Source organism: Agelaius phoeniceus, chromosome Z (genome assembly GCF_051311805.1).
Source record: "Agelaius phoeniceus isolate bAgePho1 chromosome Z, bAgePho1.hap1, whole genome shotgun sequence".
In the NCBI taxonomy this organism is placed as follows: Eukaryota; Metazoa; Chordata; class Aves; order Passeriformes; family Icteridae; genus Agelaius; species Agelaius phoeniceus.
The window spans coordinates 92,855,038-92,880,065 of record NC_135303.1 but is presented as its reverse complement, the minus strand read 5'-3'; the positions used below and the strand labels follow the sequence as shown (position 1 = coordinate 92,880,065).

The window sequence follows — 25,028 nt, the reverse complement described above, 5'->3', positions numbered from 1 at the left end:
ACTGAACACATGCCATCTAACTTTATCCAGAAGACAGAAAATGCTTATTTCCTTAATAACTGTTCTTTTTACAGCCCGTGATACTCATAAAAGTTCTCAGTGGTTCACAAGTGAAAATAGAAATTATTTATAAATACGGATTTGGGAAAAAAAGATTGCTACCCACTATAAACAGTTATGGAAGTTATCCACAGATATAAATGTATTGTCTTGCATTTTTTTCCTTTATGGGGCACTGAAAGTTTACAAATGGCCTTATTGTTATGCAAAAGGGAGTCCTTGCATCCAAAATTGTGTTTGGGAAAACATCTTAGCTGTGACACCTATGTCAGGTTTGAATTTTTGGTCATTTTTGTAGTGTCCTTAGCAATGACTTTATTGTGAAGTTGATCGGTACAACTGATTTTCTTTATTTCTTAAAAAAAAAAGTTTCCAGTTTGTTAAAATTGTAGAGGTTTCATGTCAGTAGGATAACCAAACAGACTAAGTGATGAGGGAGGGACAGCTAGAGGCTTTCCATGCCCACTAGCAGAATCACTGTGGAGGGAGAAAGAAGTGATCAGGAAGGACACCTGGCCAAAGACAAGGTCAGTCCATGAGGAAAGCAATAAACTCCTTCCTGTGGTCAAAGAGACCTTTAGGACAGGGACCGAGAGAAAGGAGGGAGAAAGGAGACAAAGGCATAGGACAAAAATAGCATTCTCTGTCTGCAGCATATGATGGGTCCTCCTAGGGACTTGTTTCTTGTTCTGCTTCGACACCAAAATTCAAGTTTTATGAAGTTAGATCAAAGCCTGGAGAAGAGAAGGCTCCAGGGGCACCTCAGAGCCCCTGCCAGGGCCTCCAGGGGCTCCAGCAGAGCTGCCCAGGGACTGGGGACAAGGCCTGCAGGGACAGCAGCCAGGCAATGGCTCCCACTGCCAGAGGGCAGGCACAGATTTTGGGCTCTTGGCAATTAGGAATTGCTGGCTGGGAGGGTGGGCAGGCCCTGGCCCAGGGTGCCCAGAGCAGCTGTGGCTGCCCCTGGATCCCTGGCAGTGTCCAAGGCCAGGCTGGATGGGGCTTTGGAGCAGCCTGGGACAGTGGAAGGTGTCCCTGCCCATGGCAGGGGGCTGGGGGTGGGATGGGCTTTAACGTCCCTTCCAACCCAAACATTCTATGACTCTGTGATATTTTTTCCAAGTTTCACAGGAGATTGCAATTAATTCATTGTAACTGTGCCAGGACACTAAACAGCCAAACCCTTGCTGAGCCCACGGGGCTGTGTAAGGACAGGGTGGTGCCAGAGGTGAGCGCCGTGAGGGCTCTGGGTACTGAACCAGGGCTCCAGACTCATGTTCTGCTTAAATCTTAGAACAAAGAGGGCTGTTAGCAACACCCATACCCTGTGACCTTCTGCAAGCAGAATGAGTCTGTTGTCTCCTAAAGTGGACCCAGATTCTTTCCTGTCAGAGTGAGTTCAGAGGGCACAGCAATTCTCTTTCCAAGTGTAGAAAGCACCCAAATACGTGCAAATAGATACAAATACATACAAATACATACAAATGTGCTTGCACAGCCAGTGTGTTTGAGCAGAGCTGTGCCAAATCCAAGCTGCTCAAAGGATAGGGATTTGGACCTTAGGTTGCACAACAGCAGTGTCTTTCTAATTTTCATGTTGTAATTTCTTTGTTAGGGTTTTGGGTGAGAGTTTTGCTCAGGATGCTTTCTCCAGCAATTTCCTCTGATTCTCACCCACAGAGTTTTGCCTTCATTCAAGGCAAATGTCATCTCTCAGCAGCTATAAGATCCTTACTCTTATTGAATGAAGTGCAAGTAGATAAAATTGAAATATTGCGGGATCTGCCATTTGATATTCTTATAAAATAGTAACAGGACAAACACAGTGATCATTAAAAGGAATTACATGCATACCTTGAGACACCTAAAACAGATTTGAGGATTTTTAGCTCAGAGTAAGCCTTGTGTTTAATCTGAGCTTTGCAAATATATATTCTGTTTATACTGGACTGCACTGATTTTTCCTCCTTAGCTTTCAGCCTTTCAGAATTTAGTTTCCTGCTTGCCACTCTCTTGAAAAGTACAGGAGAGAGGTGGTGCTCAGCGAAGCACCACCCTGTCAAGTCAAAATCATCACATTCTGTAGGATTTTCGTGCAGGAATTCAGTCCATGATATATCACAGTCTGCTTATTGAGTTTCTATTCCAATACAAGCTAGAGTTAGGTCCTAGCCCACCTCTGCCCTGTTAGTGTGGAGTTACATACAGTTTGTGGAGTTACAAGGATGTTATTTGACATGCCAGACAAAAGGGGAGTAAAACGATCTGTACCAAGATACAGGGGAAGGAATTTACTGCTTTCTGTTCCTTCTACTTCTCTAGCAATGGGAGCATCCATTTCCCAACATTGGCTGGAAAGTGGCCATGAGATGCCGAACAATTTATGCCTTCAGTTGAAAAATACATTTCCTGGTCTCTGGAAATTAAACTCTTGGCTTATTTTGTAAATATTTACTTTTGTCTTGCCACATCAAATTCCTTTCTTCCATATTGTTTCTAGTGTCATTGTCTTTCTAACTCCATTTTGGCAGGAAATCCTGTTCGTTAATGCAAAGCCTCCCTTAATTGTTCTAAGTTGTTTCTGATTTTGCTTATAAACCTGCAAGTGCGTGGTGACTTCTTGTTTTTCTACTTAATACAACAATATTCTAAATAATAATGTTATCCTCTGTGAGGCAGAATTTGACATGGCTTTATAGCACATGACTTACAGATCTCTGCTCATATGTAAGCAGTGGCAGATAAAAGGGTACCCTAAAATTAATGAGATGTTTTGTCATGAAGATATCTTGAAGTATATAATTTGTTAGGATCAAGTTTAGGATTGTAGAATTAAAAGAGTCGCCTTTTATGTTTGCTGTTTAACAGGGAGATGGGATAGAAATAATTTTCTTACCCAGGCTGCATTAAAACCATTTGTGATGCCAGAGAGCAGCTCAGGTGAATGACTTTTTACATGGGCAGATATCAACAAGACAGCTTTAAACAGAGGGCAGGTTCAGATTGGATATTAGGAAGAAATTCTTTATTTAAAAGCGGGGGGGTGAGGCCCTGGCCCAGGGTGCCCAGAGCAGCTGTGGCTGCCCTTGGATCCCTGGCAGTGTCCAAGGCTGGAGTGGGCTTGGAGCAGCCTGGGATAGTGGAAGGTGTCCCGGCACATGGCAGGGGGTGGCACTGGATGAGCTTTAAGATCTCTTTCAACCCAAATCACTCAGAGGTTCTATAGTTTGGGATTCACCCTAAAATAGCTGCCAGCTGTGGCACACAGCTGTTTCCAAGGGGACACAAACTTATATTTTTAAGAAGGCACAAGATAAGAAAAGCAGAAAAAGGTCTGATCACTGTCCAGTAAAATCGGAACATGGCAATGCCCTCTTCGTGTGAATGTTGTACTGTTTGGGGGTTCTTTTCATTCCCTGATCCCTTGAACCCTCTTTGTCCATCAGAGTGGCCCATGCTAACCATGTTATTTACATCCATATTTGTGGAGTCTGCACACTGTGAGTCTCTCGATTTCACATAATCTCAGAAAGTAAGAACGCACTTTATATCCATCACAAGCCAGATGGACCTAATAGTAAATATAGCAAATCTTTATTCAGCAGAATTTAGTAATATTTCACTTTACAAGATTAGAAAGAAAGATATAAAGTGCGTTCTTACTTTCTGTTTATTCTGTTATTTAATATTTTAATTGGTTAGATTCTGTTTCCTGGGATCCTAAATGTCTTCCAGGCTTTAGAGTTGGTCTCAAATAAATAAGAGCAGTACCCCTCTATGGAGTAAATGGCCCTGCAAAGGCCTTGGAGTTCTCCATGGCTATTGTCTCTCTTTATTTCTATTTATGTGCCATTGTAGCTTGGATAATATGAATGCCTCAAGGGCTCTTTAGTAGACATGAGCACAGGGGACTTAGGGATTTTTCTCTGCATTTATTTGTACTAAATGGATTTTTCCCAGTGCTGGGTTGCTTAAGTGCTCACAGAGCACTTCTCCATTGCCCACAGACAGGCACTTGCTTACAACCTGTCCCCCATACACGTCTATGGGACAATGCATTTATTGTATTTCAAGTGGAGCAGCACAGTGCATTTATTTTGTTCTGATGTCTTGTATGACACTTCACAGACCTTTATTCAACCAGATGAGCATTTCAGGTTGTTTGCTTGGAGACATCTGTGCTGGTACATATCCATGTCTAGAGTTCTTGTGCCACAGCACACACTTTGTTTTGCTGTAATCCTTTTTAAAAATAGGTCAACCCAAGAGATGTTCCTTACATACACAGAAATCAAGGTATGGTTTTAACTTTTAGATATCACGTTTTGAAAATAAAATCTTTTTAGAGCTTTTTTCTAATATGATTGTCTCATTGTAAAATCCTTTTGTTTAAAAGGAGTATTTTTAGTGTAGCAAGGTTTTGATGTTTAGGGCTTTATACTTAAGTCTTTAAAATAGAGAACAATAGTACATTTTGCATGTATATAGGAAGAGTGAGAAAAAGCAGCATAGAGTATTGCTGAATTCTTTGAGAACATTCATCCTCAAATTTTTTGATCCATGGAACTGTTTTTTTTTTCCATTACCAGATAGTGATTTGTGTTTGGGTGCTGTTCAGTTTGTTTGCAGCACTTCTGAACTAGAAGAGTGAGCAGAAAAAATTCAGAACATCTGAATTTCCAAACTTCAGATAAATTCTGTGGAGAGGTGCTTTGGTCCTCAAGTAGTTCTTTACTCAGCATATATAGAATATTTCTAGATATTCAGATAAATGAAAATTCGCCTTTTGAAGCCCAGTAGTGATTTGAATTGTGAGAAATCCAATCCTTACCCCTTCTTGCTGTCATATAACATGATCTGACTTTCCTCTGCTAATGTCATCAGTTTGTTTCTATCCGTGCCACTTTTTTCAGGCTTCCATCTCTTTCTTTGTATCACACCATCAATCTAAGCTCATCTCATACCCTAGGTATTGAGATTGTCTTCTTTCCTCCCAGGTTTTTCTTCCCTCTTTGCCATTGCTTTGACAGTGCAAATAGGAATTTATTGCACCTTGAGCTGGGCTCCAACATCCTTTGTAAGGGTGCCCATGTAATGATAGTTAAGTTTTTAATAACTTTTTTTTTTTTTTATTCTGGTATCTTGTAGAATACTATGTAAGCAAAATTCCTTTTGCCTTTTGCATATTTTTGTTTTTTTGATCAAATCACTCTTCTCAAATCCATTGAATAAATGAGTTTTCAAGAATTTAATGGAGAAATATGTTTTCTGGTTTAGATCCTGTGCATTTTCATACAATTGTTTCAAAATCTTTCACGCAGGATGCCAGGGGCACTTGCTGCACAGCACAACTTTACTGGATATAAAATCACAGAATTGTTTTGGTTGGAAAGGACATCTAAGTTTGAGCCCAACCCTGCTCCCCAGCACTGCCCAGCCCACCACTGCCCCATGTCCCCAAGTGCCACATCCACATGGCTTTTAAACACCACCAGGGATGAAGACTCCACCACTGCTCTGGGCAGCGGTGCTAGGGCTAGACAGCCCTTTCCATGAAGAAACTTCTTCTAATATCCAAACTAAATGCCCTGGAACAACCAGAGCCATTTCTGCTTGTCCTATCACTGTTATCTGGAATAAGAGACAGACACCCACCTGGCTTCAGCCCCTTTCCCAGTTCTGTTCCCTTCTCTGGACATGCTCCAGTGCCTCAATGTCTTTCTTGTCATGAAGGGCCATATTTTTGTTAAAACCAAAGACAGGTACTCTTTCAGCAGCTTTGTTGCATTATAGGCAGCTGTTTTTTCTTTGGTCATCCTTAGCTGCTGCTCCCAGGGTGAAATCCTTCATACTTAGGGAGCAGCTGGGATTGCTTCTTGCTGCCTTAAGTCTCAGCAAGTTTATTTTGTGTCCAACTTCTCAAAAGGTAAAGAAAAATTTAATTAAAATGCCTTTTCTCTTTACTTATCACTCCTGTAATGACTGTGCCATTTGCAAAGTTTAATTGTAGTATTTAATAGAATCACAGAATATCCTGAGCTGGAAGGGACCCCCCAGGATCCCCCAGCCCAGCTCCTGCCCTGCACAGACCCCCAGCAATCCCACCCTGAGCATCCCTGGCAGTGCTGCCCAAAGGCTCCTGGAGCTCTGGCAGCCTCGGGGCCGTGCCCATTCCCTGGGGAGCCTGGGCAGTGCCAGCACCCTCTGGGGAAGAGCCTTTCCCTGATATCCCACCTAACCCTCCCTGGCACAACTTCAGGCCATTGACATTTCTTTACCCTTGATGTATATCGATATAAGTCACTTTATATATTCTCTCTCTATATTGAAAGTATTTTGATGGCTTGATCAAGTGTTTATTAGCTTTTGTTATTTAGATGGCCTAAGAATGTATTCCTTTTCGGACTTATTAAGAATATTTTTCAGACTGTTGGGATGTCTCAGTTCATATAATGCATCCCATGTTACTTCTTATTATTCAACTGTATTAATTAAAAAAAAATCTTACGTGGAGCATATAAATGATTTGTAGAAGCCTGTTACAACACAGGTACTGTGCTTTATTTTTCTTACAGTCTCGTTGAAAGACCATTGACAAGGTGTATTTTTTAGTGTTGGTGATATCCTCCTTAGAATGAGTTTGACAATCACTGTTCCAGTATTATGCTCAGGACAAACTGACATGTTGTTGTTCTGGAGCATCCTATTCACTTCCTTAAAATAAAGTACACTGCTACCTTTCCTTCTCATTGTTCAAAGCTTTCAGAAAACATTTTGGCAAATTCTAACTTCAGATTTCCTTTCAACTTTTAATTTTAGTTCTCACATATTTTTTTCCAAATTTAGTTATAAAAGCTGCATTTTATACATTGGGGCATTTTGATGTGAAAAGTGTACTTGATGAGCTTTTTCAAACTGATGTAAATTAGACTTTTTGAGGCAGTTGTTAAATGTGTTTCCATATTGGCTTTTTTTTTTTTTTCCTTTTGGGATCTATACGCTTTGTGGAGTTGACTTTTTGAAAGTGTTAAGTTCATATATTACTGGTTTGCATTTTATTGTGTGTGCAAATAGCACTTAATCAATTCACTGGTATTAGCAACCATTACTATTTAGTCTGTATTAATTTCTTTTATTTATTGAAGTTCAGCCCTGAGTTAAATTAAAACCTGCTGTGCAAAGGGAGGTAAGAAATCAATGTTGTTTTTAATTCCTTAAAAACAAACAACCACGGGACCTTGAGACTTTGTTCAGCCTTTAGACTTCCTTGTTGGCTGAGCTCATCGCTGCTGCGATTTGATGGTCTGCAACAGATCACATTATCCTAGAATGGTGTGGGTTGCAAAGACCTTAAAGATCACACTGTGTGTGGTCAGGGGCACCTTCCACTAGACCAGGCTGCCCCAAGCCCTGTCCAGCCAGGCCTTGGACACTGCCAGGGACCTGGAGACTCCCAGCTGCACACAGCTTCTCTGGGCACCCCGTGTCAAGGACTCACCCCCCTCACAGCCAGGAATTTCTCCTGATAATGCCAGCTGATGTGTCCTAATCTTCCTAACGGATGCCAGCTGTTACTTCATCTTGCTCTTATTCCAACTTGCTGTTTTGCTCACTATGCATTGGCCTGGATGTGCTTCTGTGAGGGAGAAAGGAGTTGAGATGAGGGGTACCAAGATGATTTAATTGTTCTGGACATAGCTCTTTATTGTTATGAAAAGTCCATAATGGGTGAAATTGAAGGGCTGTCAGGCTCCATAGCCTGCCTGACAGTTGATGGAGAAGAGTGGATGAAAGAGGACAAATATTCTGGTAGAAAAATCCATATTCTTGTCAGCCTGTGCACGCTGCCCTTAGTGACCACACAGTACATATATTTTTCTTTTTGATCTCAACTTGGCTTTTAGTTGGGCAAAAACAGATGTGTGATGAAGACACATGAGGGAAATTTGGGAGACAGTCACAGCTTCCACTTCTGGACCTTGTACCTTGTTGTGAGGAGGGGAACAACCTTGTTGTAAAGGATTTTTGCTTTTTTAAAATGGCATTATTCATGCCTTGAAAATCAAAATCAAGCTTAAAACCTTACAAACACTGGAGACATGGCTGCTGCAAAATAAAGCAACTCTTCTAGAATGCAGCATTTGTTGGTGATGAAAAGTATTTATGAGCTAAACTTCGTAGAAATGCCTTTTGAGGGTTGTAACTAACCCTGTGCTGAGACTTTAAAAATTAGTCTGATATTTATCAAGGTGGTTTTCAGAGCTAGAGACAGAGGCACAATAATAAGTGAATGACTTGGAATTGAGGTTTTGCACCAATTTAGGGAGCAACAGTATTTCCTAGGAAGCTCCAAATCCATTCCTAATCACAATATCTGGCCTTGATTTCTTTTTTTTTTTTTCTGTGTTTTGCTGTAGTGTTTTTGTGGGGGTGTTTGAGTTTGCAGTTCTATGCATTTTTATTATGAAGAATTTAGTATGAAAAATCCTGCCATATATCCCTGCCCTTGTGCTTACCTAAGGGATGGTCCTTAAAGAAGGATTACCAATGGATGGAGGAGAGAATTTTACTGAGTTTTTCTAACCTGGATATCTGTGTTATGGGCACCGGTCCCACAAAAAATTGTTCCAGCATGGTGTGAAGGACATGAGTTTGTGGCTGGGAAGCAGAACTTTGCAAGGGGAAAGACAACAAAAGCCTCTGCACTGCTGCTCTTTAACTAGAAATCAGCCACCAAGATCTTTCTTATGCCATAAACTCTACTTATAATACACATAATTATTAAAAAAAACGCCTTTAAGGAATATATAAGGAAATAATTTGTCCATTATTTTCCTTTCTGCTTTTTCCCAGCACTCTACATTTCTTTTGGAATAAATAAATTTACTTTTTGATATTCTGGTTCCATGCAGAGTACCACTGTATGTTCATTTTCCTCTTCATATGCATTGGACACATGCACTTTCAAAATCTTGATCCCTTTTCCTTGTTTATATTTAAAATTCCTTTAAAGCCAAAATGGTTTATGTGTTTTGGAGAAGAATCTACTAGCTGGAAATTTGCTTTATTCCAAATTCTTCCTCTTTGTGAAATTATCTTCTGGAGCAGACACCAGATTTTACCTGATTTTGCTGCATCCCACCATAAGCATCTCCAGCTTGGTTTTAACTGATTATTTTGTCTCCACAGCACTAGATGGTGCTGATGACAGTATCTCTGAAATCTGAGTCTTCAAAGATACCCATGGTTGCAGAAGTAGTTTGTTACTGTTTGCTACCAAGGACCAGTTTGCAGATCCAGTTATTGATCTGAAAAAAAATTTCAGTCTGTGAGTGCAATAATAGAACATGGGAGAGGGAAAAAGGTGGAAAGCTACCAATATATCTTAATTTCTGTGTTGCTTCTTCCCCTTTTAGCATGGAATGTTCTAATGGTATTGACTAATAGCTGTGAGTTAGTGTAACTAATTCCTGGTGGCTGTGAGAAGTGTTGGAAAAGCCTTTTCCTGAGGCTCTTTAGCAATGGGATGACAAGAGCTCATGACAAGCCAGCCATTCCACCCCCTAAAACACACACAGTCATCCTTGGAAAACCTGATAGGAGTCCTGTAATGCTCCAAAAAGAAGTAAAGAAGTCCAAATGATGTTTTTAAATGCAGAAAGCCTAAAAACATCTGATACCTAACAAGAGCAAATGGCCTCAGGTTGCACCAGAGTAGGTTTAGAATGGATGTTAGGGAAAAATTGTCCACGGAAGGGGTTGTTGTTTCACAGGCTGCCCAGAGCACTGGTGGAGTCCCCATCTCTGGAGGGATTTAAAAGCCACTATTTAAAAGTGGATGTGGCACTTGGGGACATGGGTCAGTGGTGGCCTTGGCAGTGCAGGGGGGATGTTGGACTCGATGGTCTGAGAAGCTCTTCCAGTATGGGGATGTGTTCATCTATTAATTGATAGCCATGTTTGAGCTGTCCAGGGCTTTAGAGGAGTATCTGACTCCTTGCTGCTGCTGAGCATTACCTGATGGTCTTTGCCCACTGCTGCTACTTCCACAATTCTCCTTGTAAATCTGGTTACACCATCCTCTGTGAGTGTCATTGCCCTGCTTTTTTCCAGAATGCAAGAAAAATATGTTTATTTCTCTGTATGTGTATGGACCTCTGATTTAACAGATTATAAAGCTAAGGTAATCCTTTTTCAATTGACTTAGGCTAAAATAAATTTGAAAATAATATGTACTAGTAAAATGCAATAACTCAGCCTCAAAATACACAAAGCTTTTATCATATACTCAGATTTCTCCTGTCTAAGCAATAGGTTATTAAAATGGATAATATATGAGATACTTAAGTATATATTACAATGTATTGCATGAGGTGCTGCACTTAAAAATTGCATTCTAGTGAACACAAACTATTTATGAACTAAAATTGTATGTATGCCATTCCTTCTGTGACAGTTTGACTTTTAAGAATTTAATAATGAACGGAAAATGTTCTTCAGAGCATATATTGTAAAGAATGTTTCTGATTCAAACTCTGCTGTTACTTACCCAGCTGCTAAATAAATAAATAAATAATACAACTGTGCATTACATTCTAAAAAGTTTGTGTATATAATAAGACTCCTTTCTGAACAGTCTTAACTATTTCAGAACACTCTCGTGAAGTTATTTTAATTTCTTTTTCCCCCAGTCTATTTTCTCTGTTGTCTAAAAAACACAACAAAGTGCTGGAGCAAGCCACGCAGTCCTTGAGAGGTTCCTTGGGTTCAAACGACTCTCCACTTCCTGATTATGTGAGTATCAAAATCAATGTTGTAATGGGTGCTTTGGAATTCAAGTCATACATCCCTAAATCTGCAAAGAATCCTCAGAGTGTGGCAGCTGAGCAACCACCAACATCAAAATACAGGAACCTGTATGAATGATGTCATGTCTGAAACGTCTCTAAAAAACAAGAATTACACTTAGAAATGGCAGAACAAAACCACAGCTATGCAGAGGGAAGAGACTTACTGTCAACTCATGCTTTTCAAGCCATTTGTAATTCAGAATATTTAAATCACACCATTGAAAACGGCCTTATTAAGAAGTGGGCTTTAGCATCCACAGAATCTTAAAATGCCTAAAAATGATTGAAAACAATTCCCAGTGAGCCTCTGAGGGAGTACTGGAGTCATGGGGTAAATTAGTATGTTCTGAATACATGGATACTTTGAGTTCCCTTCAGTTTGCTGAGCCAATGCCCACAAGTAGGCAACAATTTTGTATTTAATTGCATGGCTTGTTGGGAAATTTCTGCTTTGGGTGGAAGAAGGAGACGTCTTGAGAGGACTTGAATAATATCTTTGTACTGCTGAAGTATCTTTGGTCTGTACTCATTTGAACCCTCACTGCAGTACTGTGTGCAGGAAAGAAAATCATCATTTGCTTGGGATTTTTGAGGATGAAAATGTATCAACTGTTTTATTTTCAGGACTAATGCATGGTCCAGAATATGCCTGCCTGTGACTTTGCATATTCTATTACTCTAGCATTAAATATAAAAATACCTAAAAAGATAATTTGATATAATAGTTTAATGACTTAAATAAGGAAACAGCATGATACACATTTCTGCAAAACACATAGGCACACACAGGCATGTGGTAACATACATATGAAGATGTATATTTTAAGATGTGTAAGAATACTTGCTTGAAAAAAAAAAATAATGCTTGAAAAATATTTTATAGGTTTTGAACTTTTTAACTTGCTGGATGTAAACAATACTGCAGTTAAGGAAAGGCCCAGGGGGAAAAGCTTTCTGTATGAAGTTGTCCCCTTACGTTCAGAAACAGCTGAACAATGCAGCTGATAGAGCTGGGAAAGCTCCCTGGAGTACAGCCAAGAGGCTTAGATACTCCACCGATTTTTTTTTTCTTTTTACTGTTAGTATGATGTAGGGATGGAAGGGGAAAAGAGAGCCCTTGGAAAGACTGGTATAGGGGAGAGTAAATTAAGTTCGTGGCCTGTATTTTGAAACAATAAGGTAAACTTTTAAGGCATGGCTTTCTGGTCCTTTCTTTTTCCTCTCCAAATTGCTCATGTTACAGCTCAGCCTGAAACACAGGCAGTTGACTAAAAAAGTTGAGGCCAGATTTCATCACTTCAGCATATTCTGCTTCTGAAAGCCTGTGTTTATATTGTGTGTAAGAACAAGGAGGAGTGCAGGAGTGGAGGGGGCTGAAATGTCAGAAGTCCTGGAGCACGTTTTACCTCTGTATCCCAGTGTGGAGCTAAGGAAAAGGGTGATTCCAATGTTGCGTGCTCTGCGCAGGTTTGTTTGTTGAGAGGTGGAGGTTTGCCTAATAAGCAGCTCTCTTGCCAGGTTCTGTTCGGACCAAATCTGTATTTTAAAAATGCCTTTTCCACCATTTTTTCATTCACTTTAATTTAGAAATTATTCATTTTCTTACTGTGCTCTGTAATCCAAATGGGAATTTGCATGGAACCCCAATCCAAGGGTTAAATCACATAAAATTATTCTAGGTGCTGTTTAAGATGCTGTCTTAAATTCTATGTGTTTGAACCATAGTACTCTGTATATTCTAGTAAGTTTTTTGCCCAATACACAGTTCCTAAGCTTATACTCCCTGATGGTGGTAGGAATATACTGAGTTCTACCTTTACATGTTTATTAATGTTCTTTTTGTGAGTTATCTGCTGCAGTCTGCCACCACACCTACACTGTGGTGTAACAGTGGAGCTGGGAACTGGAGTAAGGAACTGACCCCATTAGCCTTGATATTGTTCTTGCTGGGGTTTTTCTGGTTTTTAAAAAAGAAAAGAGCAACTTGTTTCATTTATTGAGGCTGGACCAGTATCCTGGTCCTTTCCTGATAAACTCTTGTCAGTGTGGTGGATTCAGGAGCAGGATGGAGAAGGCAGCAGGACAGAGACAACCAACCCCTGTCGTTATTGCCTCAAAGACACAATTCTTTGTTCAGACTATTATTCATTGTTGGATACAATCCTTTGTTAGACTATTATTCATTGTTTTTGTAGCAGCATTGACCTGTTTTGAAATACTACATATAATCCAATTGGAAATGGGAAGAGTCCACTTAAGTTTATCTTTCGTACTTTCTTGCATTCAATGAAAGCATGTTTTCCAATGCTTTTAGCAAACAAGAAAACTGGTAATACAATAATTGAGAATTTTGCTTCTTTCAGTTCAAATCAAGACACATTACTTAAGTAAACATATCAATGATTTTCTTAGTAATTTGATTACAGCCTAATGTAATTTATCAAATCAGAGGTACTTAACAGCATAACTAGAGACATGCTAACTTCTCTTGGGAAGTAACACGTCAGATGTGTTGTTGGAGCTACCATCTACACCAAAAATTTCTTTTCAAGGATTTCATAGTATTCTTTATGATTTTTGAGTGCTTTCACTGCTTTTTAAACTACAGCTGGTAACAAGAGTTCCTCCTTAACTCTTTCTATGGAGAAGAGAGTAAATTTTGATTTTTGGCAAGTTCATGTCATTTTCTTGCTGATGTGAGAAAAAATAGTTTCCTTAATGCAAAAATTGAGGAAATAAAAAATTAAATGTAGATATAGTATTAGATTCAAGTAGTTTGGCAGACGACATCACTTGAGTTTTACCTCCTGAATTTTGGGTTTAAAAAAATTTGTTCTAGCCAGATGAAGCTTAAATGTGTTAGGAAAAATTCTAAAAATAATCCCACTTAGTGGCAATATATTCAATTATTTAGTACACAGCATTATAATTTAAACAGCACATCAGTGGTGGATGAAATTTGGGATAAAAACCTTGTAGAATAATATCAAACTTTTCATATTAATAGATACATTAACCAATATATGGAGAGCCATTCTTTAATCCTCTGTCCAAAATCTGTTGGAATTTGGGTTATTTAGCATAGAATGAAAGCATGTTGGCAACTCAAAGGGAAAAATGTAAAAAACACAAATGTAGTGAGCTTTGTGTGTGCATGTATATGTATAAAAATATATGTTTTGATGTGTAGTTATATATATAAAGTCTGCAGTAGCAAAGCCTGGTAGTGCTGGAGACTTCCCAATCAGAGCTGACTTTTCATGACTCCTTCCCAATCCAGTAAATTTACCCAGTCTGCAAAGCTGGCTTTCATGGAGGGCTGGAATTCTGCAAATGTTGATGAGTTTTTCTCTCATCTTGATAACCAGAATTAAACTTCGCATCTGGATGATGAGATTTCTGTATTATTTTCTTTTCCCCCTCAGTTTGTGCTCCATAATGGGCTAAATGAATTCCAATATTTAGATTCTTCTTTGATTTTTCCCTGATTTATATGGTAAATAGAAAGCAGCTGTCTGTTTAACCATCTAACTCTTGAAACTCCTAGGCCCCTCGAGCGTCATCTGGAAGTAATGTAGCTTGTAAAACAAAGCTAAGAAGAAAAAGCAATGTTTGTTTTATGTGGGATGAATGACTTCAGTTGGGGTCCCTCTAATTCGGCCATTATGGGGGTTATTAAAAAACAGTATTACAAAAGTGGTTTCAACGAAAAAGAAATTTCGGGGGGTGGGAGCTTATATCTTGTAATTACATTTGATTATATTCAAACCTCCAAGTACTTCATAAATAGTCCTTCGTTTGAGTTTCCCCAAGGGAGAACCAGCCCAGTCTCCCCCCTGTACATCAAGAGATGTAAAAAGGTTCCCCTGCATCATTTACTTCCTAGGAAAAAAATGCCTGTTATAATTAAGAGCTCCATATTTATCTTAGAAACTTGAAATTGCTAAAGAGTAGGTAAAATCAGGTGCATGAACTGCAGTATTTGCTGTCTTTTAAACATAATGGAACAGATCTAGAATCTATTAATGTTCTAGATTCAGTTACATGCAGAGAAGTTAATTTTTAATCCAGTATGAAAAAAACAAGTATTTTATTCACTAATGATGTGAATAATTTGACCTTTAAATAAATGTTGTGATGTTTAGGGGATTAGAAGGAGATGATCTGTAAGCCTTTCCAGCCCAAATGATTCTATGATTATATGATTCTATGAATCATAGAGCCATTTGGAGTGGAAAAGACCTCTAGGTTCATCAGGTCCTATAATATGTTCTGTGCTTGCATATCTAACATTACATGAGGTATCCTGCAGCTCTGATTTTTTTAATTATCTAAAGAGCAGTTTAAGGCAGAGCTCTGCCATCACATAGAAGTGTTCTCCTATGAACGTGTGCTATCACGAAGAAATGGGAAGTCTTCCCCACAATTATCTGATGACTCCAGAAATGATGCAGAAATGAAATTAAACCTACTTCCAAATAAACTGGTCGGCTGTAATAGAGTTAGTGTGATGCAATTAACATTGTTCAGCTGGTAGTCTGTAAAGTACTGCTCGGTGGTAACTGCTAAGAACTCACAAAATATGTAGAATGGATACACTGCTGGCAGAATGGGAAACTTTTGCCAAATTAAATCAAGATTGCTAACTGAGATATGTCCATATTTGTCAAATACTGGAGTGAGGAAAAAAAACTAAGGTAGTTCTTGGGGGTTTTTTTTTTTGGGGGTTTTTTTTTTTGTTTGTTTGTTTGTTTTTTGTCATAATCTTTCTTTAAAATTCAGAAACCACCTACTTACTACCCAAAGCACTGCCTAGGTCTCTTCAGTGTTTTTATTGTCTCTATTTTCTTCCATTTCAAAATGGCATCAGGAAACCCAGTAAGATTTTTTTTTAATAGCTTAGTCATGCATCATTAGTAGTCTAAAAAACTTCATTTTTGTGTGTGAATTTTTAGTTTCTCGTGTTGTCTAGAGGAATAAACTTAAAATGTGATTATACAAGAGAATTTTTATTAGGGTGTTGTTTAATGAAAGCATATGGTAAAGCAATATAGTACTGGGTGGGTTTTGAATAGTATGTGGCTTCTAGCTGTTCAAGTTGCACTTAATAGGAGAGTCACCTTGTTTTGCAGGATAACACCTTCCTTTTGATTACTCTGACTTGATGGCTGATGAAGTAACGTTTTCAATATCAGGTTATTCTTGGGTTTGCCTGTCTCCAGTATTGAGCAGAGGGCCTAAAAATACTTTTTCTAAATATTAGTCATACCCTCCTTCACATGAATTATATTTTATAGAATATTACTCCTACCTAATCCCCCTATTTTTATATCACCAAAAAATAGCTATTTCAGAATAGACTGAAATAACCAACCTAACCCAAATCTAAAGCAAGCTTTTCTATTGAGTAATAGCTGAATTCTGCAGTTCTGTCTGAATTCTTAATCAGTTCTTTCCTTTAAATGAATTGAAACTTTCATAAGAAAATGCTGCATAAATTATCCTTAAACAGAAGAACTATCCAAAAATCCTGTGAAAAAAGATGTTGGTGAAGTTCAGTCTCTTTAAACTTCTGTGTATTACTATGAAGTACTAATAGTTATTTGCAGCTGGCTTTTGCATTATTATGTCTTTACAAATACATTGCTTGTGATTGAAAGATTTTTACATTAAATATATTGAAGAACATCAAGATGATGTTCCTCAATAGGATGTTGGTCTTTCATCACCCAGGACATCCACAAAAGTGCCATTGGTGTCTGGTATTTGTGTTACACAGACGGTTTTAAGCTTTATTTCACTTAGAAATTCTCATTATTTTGGCAAATAGGGATGAAAATTCATTTGGTGTGAAAGAACATTTACTGTGGCAGTAGCATCTTATAATCATCTGATTGAAAATCTTTCATTCTTCAGGTTTATGAGAAAGGAAAACAAATAAGTGGAAGAACACCTGCTGAATTTCAAAACCCCTTGTTTTGCTTGTTAGAAACATTTGAAATAAACCAAATATGATAATAATTTTTTTACTTTTTCTACTTTAATAGTTGTAGAGCTTTAGGACATTGTCATTATTTTGCAGTAAAGGGTATAAATTATGGCATTTGTTCAAAATCTGTGCTCAAACCCCATGTTTTTTGAGAAGACTGCTTAAATGAGTGTTCTTAAAAGAAAAGATGATTAAACTGAAGAAATTGTAAGAGCTTGTCTTATAAAAGGATGAGATCTTGGGGTTCCTTTGCACCTCCCTAAGTTAAACAGGAGAACTTTCTCCTGCACAGCTAATTGGGTTGCATTTGAGAGAACTGGAAGCCTGGGAACGCTGGTATTTTAGAAGGGTCTTAGGTATAGCTGTAGATAGAAAATTTGATACATTATTAAGATAAAGCCCTCATAGGCCTCTCTATAAAACTGTTTATTACTGCCATGTAAACCAACATTTGTTTTATTTACACTAATGGCAAGTATTGGAGTGTTTGGATGAAAAAAGGAGCAGTACTGATCCCCAAAGCACCCTTCTTTGATGATTTGGCCATTAGATGCTTTTCCTGCTGCCTCTTTCACATGAGTGGTTTGTTCAGGGTTTCTCAGAAACCAATTATTCACCTGGATGGTTCATCTTGGTCAGACGTCCACAGACAAACAGAACAATCTAATGCAGTAGCTCTCCAAAGAGTAGGATTTATTTTTATAACAGCAATCTATTTCAACAATGCATTAAAACAATTTTCTGGTGTTCCTAACGCAAGGTTTTGATTGAAAAATGTAGTGCTTAAAAACCATAAGTATGTGACCATATGTTATAAACATCCCAGTAATTGTTTTTTTAAACATGCAGCCGTATAAAGTAGAGGAAATGGACGAGGAAGAAAGTATGTACCAAACCTTTTAGGCTGTTTGGTACTAAATATCTAACTGGAATTGGAATTTCTATGTGCTGCTTTTTCTCTGTGAGATATTGGCGGAACACGTTGTACCTTCCATTTCCAATTTCTCCTCTTTGTATTTTACTGGGACATTTACAGACTAACCAGTGGCATTTTTGTATGTTTTTAGTTGTTTTAAAAAAAGCCATCCATTACTACCAAAGGGTACTAAGAAGTTATTTAAAAAGTAACCAAACATAGATCTTTAGACTCCTTCATTGCAGATATCTGGGATTTGGCACTGGAAAGACAAAGAAAATAATAGAAATTAGGGTGATCCAAGACCCAATGATTTTGAGAAACATACTATAAGAGGAAGATAGTATGCTTCACATTGGATAAAATAACGGAAGAAGTTATTCACTTGTGGAGATGCTGCTCAAATCTGTCTGAACTAAAGCATCCACACCTCAAATGCTGGGGACAGCTCTGGGCCCTCAGGACAAGAGAGACCCTGAGGGGCTGGAGCGTGTGCAGGGCAGGGAACGGAGCTGGGAAGGGGCTGGAGCCCCAGGAGAGGCTGAGGGAGCTGGGCAGGGGCTGAGCCTGGAGCAAAGGAGGCTCAGGGGGGCCCTTGTGGCTCTGCACAGCTCCTGACAGGAGGGGACAGCCGGGGGGATCGGGCTGTGCTCCCAGGGAACAGGGACAGGAGCAGAGGGAGCGGCCTCAGGCTGGGCCAGGGCAGGCTCGGGGTGGATATCGGGGAAATTCTTCATGGAAAGGCTTGACCAGCCCTGGCACAGCTGCTCAGTGCAGTGGTGAGTCTCCACCCCTGGAGGGATTTAAAAGCCATGTGTATGTGGCACCTGGGGACTTGGGTCAGTGGTAGCCTTGGCAGTGCTGGGGGAATGGTTGGACTCCATCTTGGTGGGCTTTTCCAACCTAAACGGTTCTGTAATTCTATAAAATCTTGAAACGGGACCATATTCTACTTCTGCAGAGCCACATTTATTACACGTAGTGTCCATGCTACTGAAGCAAGTTAATCTCATCAGTTTACAATTTATCTTCCCGGAGAGGTCTTGTGCCCCCTGAGCAGCATTTCACAGTGTCATGCTGAGGGCAATTCTCCCACTGGTGGCTGTTGTTAATATTACCTATAATGTTACACAACTGCTGCTGATTGGCAGTGTGGGTGGCCAGGAGACTGAATGATGGGATGAAGGCAAGGAGAGTATTTTAAAGGGAATGAGTCAACCATATTAAAAGACAGTCTTGGTAAGAAGTGAATAAGAAAAAGTCTTGGATACAAAAAATTATTAATATAGACAGAAATCCAAAACCAAAATTGGATTTTGAAAAAGGATAGGCTCCTCTCTGCTGCTCATATGAAGTATCACAAAGTAGGTTTATTGGAGCAAAATAAGCCACTTACTGAAAACCGATTTCCTCATCACCTGGCCTGAAAACAGCATTAAAGAAATGTAGAAGGGAGAATTTACATTTTGTTTATCCCCATTGGCAAGAGTGGATTCTTGTTCTCTGTGAAATACCTTCCTGAAAAACCTCTCAAAATTTAGAGAATATATTTACAAGAAACAGATATTTATAAGAGTCTGTTACTCATTTTTATTGAATTGTATGGACACCCTAATGTTTTTCACAGGTGTGATTGAAAAGATAAACTTTTAATTCCCTTTCATGTAATTAGCTATTTCTCCTATTTTTCTCATTTCTTTGTTGATTGATATGCTAAGTCAGGTTTTAAAACAGGAATTCTTCCACAGAATTGGTAAATTATAGAAACAGTAACCCAGACTTTGCACAAAAAGTAGCAATTCTTAACAATCTCTGAGTAAGAGTCACAGAACTAGGGGTGTTCAGCCTGGGGAAGAGAAGGCTCTGGGGAGACAAGCCTCTAATCCATTGCTGTTGTTTAATCCTCCTGTATTTGTTATCCCCAGCACTTTTGGGAGATGTCTGATTGCCTTCACTTCTCTGAAACAAAGTTGATACACGTAAGATACCTTTTTTTTTTTCTCCATTTGCCCTTCAGATATGTTACTGGAATGTGGTGGAGCTCTTCCAGAGCTCCTCTTGTTCATATTCGGGCTGGAGCCCAAACTGGGTGAGCTGTGGCCCACTACTGAACGACATATTCTCCAAAAACATTGTGTTCCAATGCATTTTTGTGTTGCTATCAAGCTGGCACAGTGTGTACTGTGAGCCTGTTCCACTCCAGCATTTATGTGTTTGTTAACCCAAACCCTTGACCTCAAAGATAATGTTGGCTAATAACAAAAAACAGCCGTCCTGTTCTAGAGAAAATAAGATGTATTGTTACATTGCAGGTTCAATTTGCTTTATTCACTGCAATAGGACTCATTATCTGAAGTATATCTGTTCTCTCCAGATAAACTGTGGAGAAAATGGATGTTGCAGTTCCCAAAGGCAGGTCTTTTATCTACTCACCAGCAGATAATTTGTGGCACTCACAGAGAAATAAGATGCTTACTCAATGCAGCCAAAAAAAGTTATCTGAACAAATAATGACAAGTTTTCCCATTCCAGTACTAATCTTCTAGATTTTGATAAATTGAGTCAATAGGAAGAGTCATGTTACATTCCCATGGGAAAAAGCTTTGTGGAATTTTTCTGATATGTAAAATTATTTTTCTGCAATATATTAGTCATCTTAATGTGTGGTAAGTTAATTAAAGTTTGTTAGAAAACTTAGTGTAAATTATAGGTAACCAGTTATAATCACAAACAGGATTTTGGTGAGGAAGAGTTGAGGGACTCTGGGATGGATGTACAACATCCATGTACCATGTACCCAGGTACTTCACTGTCTTTCAGCAGTAATCTCTCATCTTCTCCCTGTCTGTCACTGCTGAGCTTTATGAACCAGGTTACACAAAATTAACTTTGGTCCCAAAATAGACAAGGCTTCATAAATATTTCAGGAAATTTTATTTAGTTGGATAATGCAGTGTTTACATATTTCCATCAAGAGCATTTTGCCTCAAAATTTGAGAAAATACCATCTGTTGCTCATAGTTCATTTTGGAACAAGTTCCTCTGTACATAGACTTCTGCAATTATTTTCTCTGAGTTTTGGGTTTTCCACATCTCAGTTAAAGGTTTGTTTTTTTGGCATTCAGGCTGCAGCTGCTCTGTGCTTCCAGAACATTTAGCAGCACAGTGGTCAGCAACTTCTGTGTTTATCAGAACTGATGCAGTGTCTTTGTGACCAAATGTATTTCAAAAATAAGATGGAATGTAGTAAAAAGAGATTTAATCTAAAAGATACCCCATTTATTTGGTTTGTTTGCTGTCAGCCCTCAGAAGGCTGTTTCTCATCTCCTTACAATTTCCATTTTATTTAGCTCAAGAGAGCAGTTCTTGAAATTTGTTCATGGAGGTTTTTTTGGGCCCAGGTTAATATAATAAATGATACTTTTACTGGCAGTGACTAGTTTTGAAGAATTGGAAAGGTAAGAGGAAAACAAAACCACTTTCTTACATTTTCTAATCTTAGAAGAACTTATCTCCTTTATACTGAAAACCACTTCAAAGCTCAATAATGTGATTTTTCTGAAAGGTTTCACATATCTTTGTTAAGCTATTCCCTTTAATTTTCAAAATATTTAATACCACTGAAAGAATGAATATAGCACATGTGCTGAGTGGTGTCATAAAGAATTACTTCTTTAACCATGCTGCTATCTTCTAATGTATCATAAGAAATAAAAGCATTTTCCATGATTTATCTTCAGCTCTGGTATAAGATGATGGCTGTAAAGCAGCTTATTCCTGCTCACAGGAGTTTGGGCATCTTGTGCCATAATCCCTTGTCAGCTGTCTGCTACCTAAGACCTGACATTTTCTCTCAAGCACTGATGCTCTTTACTGCTGAACCATCATATAAACTTTCCTGTGTGCACACTGTAACCTTCTGCATGAACAGCAACAGGTTAAATCAATCTTTTTTGTAATTACTGTTTTTAGACATGCCTAATACTGTCAACAGGGGTTTTTTTCTGTTCTGTGGTGCTTTTCTATTGTTGTCTTACCCATTTTAGTGTCCCTTTGCAGTGATTTTTGGTGTTTGAGCAGAGCAGGAGTCTTGCTCTGTGGCAGCAGGGGCAGGGTGTGGCTTTAGCAGTAACACCATTCCCTTGCCTCCTTGGCATTTCTCAAATTGTAATGATGGATATGTCTGCTCTGCAAACCCCTTCTGACTTTCTTATGCCTCCCACAGAAATTTCAATAGCAATTTTCATCCCAAGGGCAGGAATACAGAATCTTTTGGCTGCTGAGTAGAGAGAAGCACTGACTTTTCCCACTGACATCCTGTGCATCATCAGGACCGGAAACTCTTCTGCTTGGATAGTATGGAAATTATGGAAACTCCATTCAGTCTCTGTTTGTATTGAGTACTTGGATTACACAGTCTTGTGTGTGAAGTTTTTTCTCTTAGATAGGGTCAGAATTATTCAGATTGGTACTTTCAGTGGGAGAAAACAGTTCCAAGACATTGATGGTTTTGCTGCTGTGTCATAGCAGAGATGCTGAACCATGGGATCTGATCAGTGAGGAACCATATGAAAACTTAGGAATTCAGATTCTGTGAAGTTGACAGCTTTAGTCAGGGATCAGTACATATTCAGTCTGTTTTGGTACCTTCTCAATTAAAATTGCTTAGACACTGAAGGTTGGTCTGCAAGACCATAGAATTGTAGGATCCATTTGCTTTGGAAAAGCCCTCTCAAGTCTGGATTGGAAAAGTCATTGAGTCCAACCATTCCCCCAGCCTGCCAAGGCTACCTCTGACCCAAGTCCCCATGTGCCACATCCACATGGCTTTTAAATCCCTCCAGCGGCAGGGACTCCAATCTGGGCAGCTGTGTCAGGGCTGGACAGCCCTTTTATGAAAGAAATTTTCCCTACTGTCAAACTTGAACTTCCAGCACTGGCCCAGCCTGAGGCCATTCCCTCTGCTCCTGTCCCTGTTCCCTGGGAGCACAGCCCGACCCCCCGGCTGTCCCCTCCTGTCAGGAGCTGTGCAGAGCCACAAGGGCCCCCCTGAGCCTCCTTTGCTCCAGGCTCAGCCCCTTCCCAGCTCCCTCAGCCTCTCCTGGGGCTCCAGCCCCTTCCCAGTTCCGTTCCCTGCCCTGCACACGCTCCAGCCCCTCCATGTCCCTGTTGTCCTGAGGAGCCCAGACTCATTCCAGGATTGGTGTAACCTGTAATTACTGAGAGATTTTCTCGAGTGAGAGCAGGTGGTTCACAGGAAACATGCTAATAGTTTTATATGAACTTTTGCAGACAGTGTTACCATTGTTACTGCTAAGCATAATATCAAGGATGAAGAAAATATTTGGTAATATAGTCGGGGATTATGCTGGGGTGAGGGTACTGGTGGATAAATTGCTTCCTGCAACTGTAGTGTATCGTATGTAGTAAAGTTTGGGAGGTGTGAAGGAAAAACATTAAGAAAACTATTGGGTTTTAACAGCTAATTGGTGGGGTGTTTCTGGCCATTTGCAAGATGTGATGTTTTGCCATCTTATTCTTCTTCATGATAAAAATATAGGTTTCTGTACTTCAATTAACATCACATAGGATAAAAAGAATAAGAGCCCATTCCAAAGAAGCATTAAAATATGGTAAGGGTGCTTAAATCTGGAGTTAACTATGAAGTCAAACACAAAACTGAATGCCTGTATTAGCAAATGTATTTTCATAGGAAATTGTTAAATTTGCTCCTTTTTGGAGAACTACTCACTTGCTTCAAAAGGATCATCAGAAATCATCCCTAAGATACACGTTAAGGTCTACAGATTTCATTAGGTACTATTTACATTGTTATTCATACTACTGTTAGGTTTAATGCATAAATTGGAAACTTTTTCTTATATGAGACCTGCATTGCTCCTGAGGGGATCCTACAAAGTGGAAAAGTACTTTTTACTAGAGAATGGAATGACAGGACAAGAGTAAATGTCTTCCACTGCCAGAGGGCAGGGACAGATGGGATTTTGGGAAGGAATTTCTGGCTGGGAGGGTGGGCAGGCCCTGGCCCAGGGTGCCCAGAGCAGCTGTGGCTGCCCCTGGATCCCTGGCAGTGTCCAAGGCCAGGCTGGATGGGGCTTGGAGCAGCCTGGGACAGTGGAAGCTGTCCCTGCCATGGCAGAGGGGATGGAGCAAGGTGGTCTCTCTCCCTCCCAACCCAAACCATCCTGTGATAGTTATCATTCAGTGATAATTGTCAAGGTTTCAGTTCTTGCAGCACTTACTGCTGTGTAATTTCTCCAAACAGTTTTACTGGTGACATTTTGCAGCTAAGCTGAATGTGTAGGGCTGAAATCAGAAACTTTTTCACTTGAGGAATGTCTTTAAAGTTCTCGAATTCTCCTCAAGGTAGATTGGTTCTCTTAATTAAAGCCTGTATCATGATGATCTATTTTACCTTTGTATGGTGGAGTTGGGGTTGTGTATGGGACTTGTTCTTTCTTGTTCTACCAGTCAAACTAAACGAAATCTTCCCATAGCTTTAGGGAATACTGCTAAATTTCATGGAGAAAGGGAGAAATCTTCATTTCCTTTCAACAGCAAGAAAACCTCATTAGTATTTCAAGCATTGTATGACTAAATAAAAGTTCACAGTTTTAGTTTTCTTAGTAGTAATGTTGTCATCTTCTAGTAGCAGCTGCTTCACAGGTTTTGTGGGATCTTAGACAATGATTGGGTTCAGTTTTACTAAATACTGTTTGTATTCTGTTGTCATTGTTGCATGTGGTTTGGGAATACTGTCTTTGAGTGTTAGAGTTCCCAGCTGGTGACTTCAAGGTATTTTGGGCGTTGTGGTGGATCACCTTATGCTGAAGCTTCTTGTGGGGCTTAGACAAACCTTTGAAGCTTGACCCTGGGTAGAGATGTCTTCCGGAGTAATTTGCCTTTTCTAAGCTAGTTCGGGTGAAAATCAGGTTATTTGATTTGATTCATAGGAGGCTTGGACCAATCCGGTCTAGTGAAAGGTTTCCCTGCCAATAAACCTTCCAAACCAAACCATTTTGGGTTTCTGTGATTCTGGGAATTGCAAAATCCTCAGTAAACAGGTAAAAAGGACACAGGGCTATGAGAATGAAGCATCACCAAGAATCAGTAAAGCACTGAAGGAATATGGGCAGTTTTATAGTAATTTTTGGTTGATTCTGGAGACTGACTTTGAAGGAAGTGGAGGATA

General features: G+C 39.3%; 1 protein-coding gene across 11 annotated transcripts in view; it reads left to right on the top strand.

Annotated features, from left to right (window-relative positions):
- The window catches only part of DYM (dymeclin), a 209,547-nt gene that overhangs the window by 132,262 nt on the left and 52,257 nt on the right, over positions 1-25,028 (top strand). For 7 of the 11 annotated variants that reach the window (XM_054652441.2, XM_077171382.1, XM_054652438.2 and 4 more), the window contains 2 exons: positions 10,752-10,854; positions 19,741-19,794. In XM_054652441.2, coding sequence (XP_054508416.2) covers positions 10,752-10,854; positions 19,741-19,794 — 157 coding nt within the window. The remainder of the gene's footprint in view (positions 1-10,751; positions 10,855-19,740; positions 19,795-25,028) is intronic. The other 4 variants (XM_054652442.2, XM_077171383.1, XM_054652440.2 and 1 more) reach the window with 1 other exon arrangement.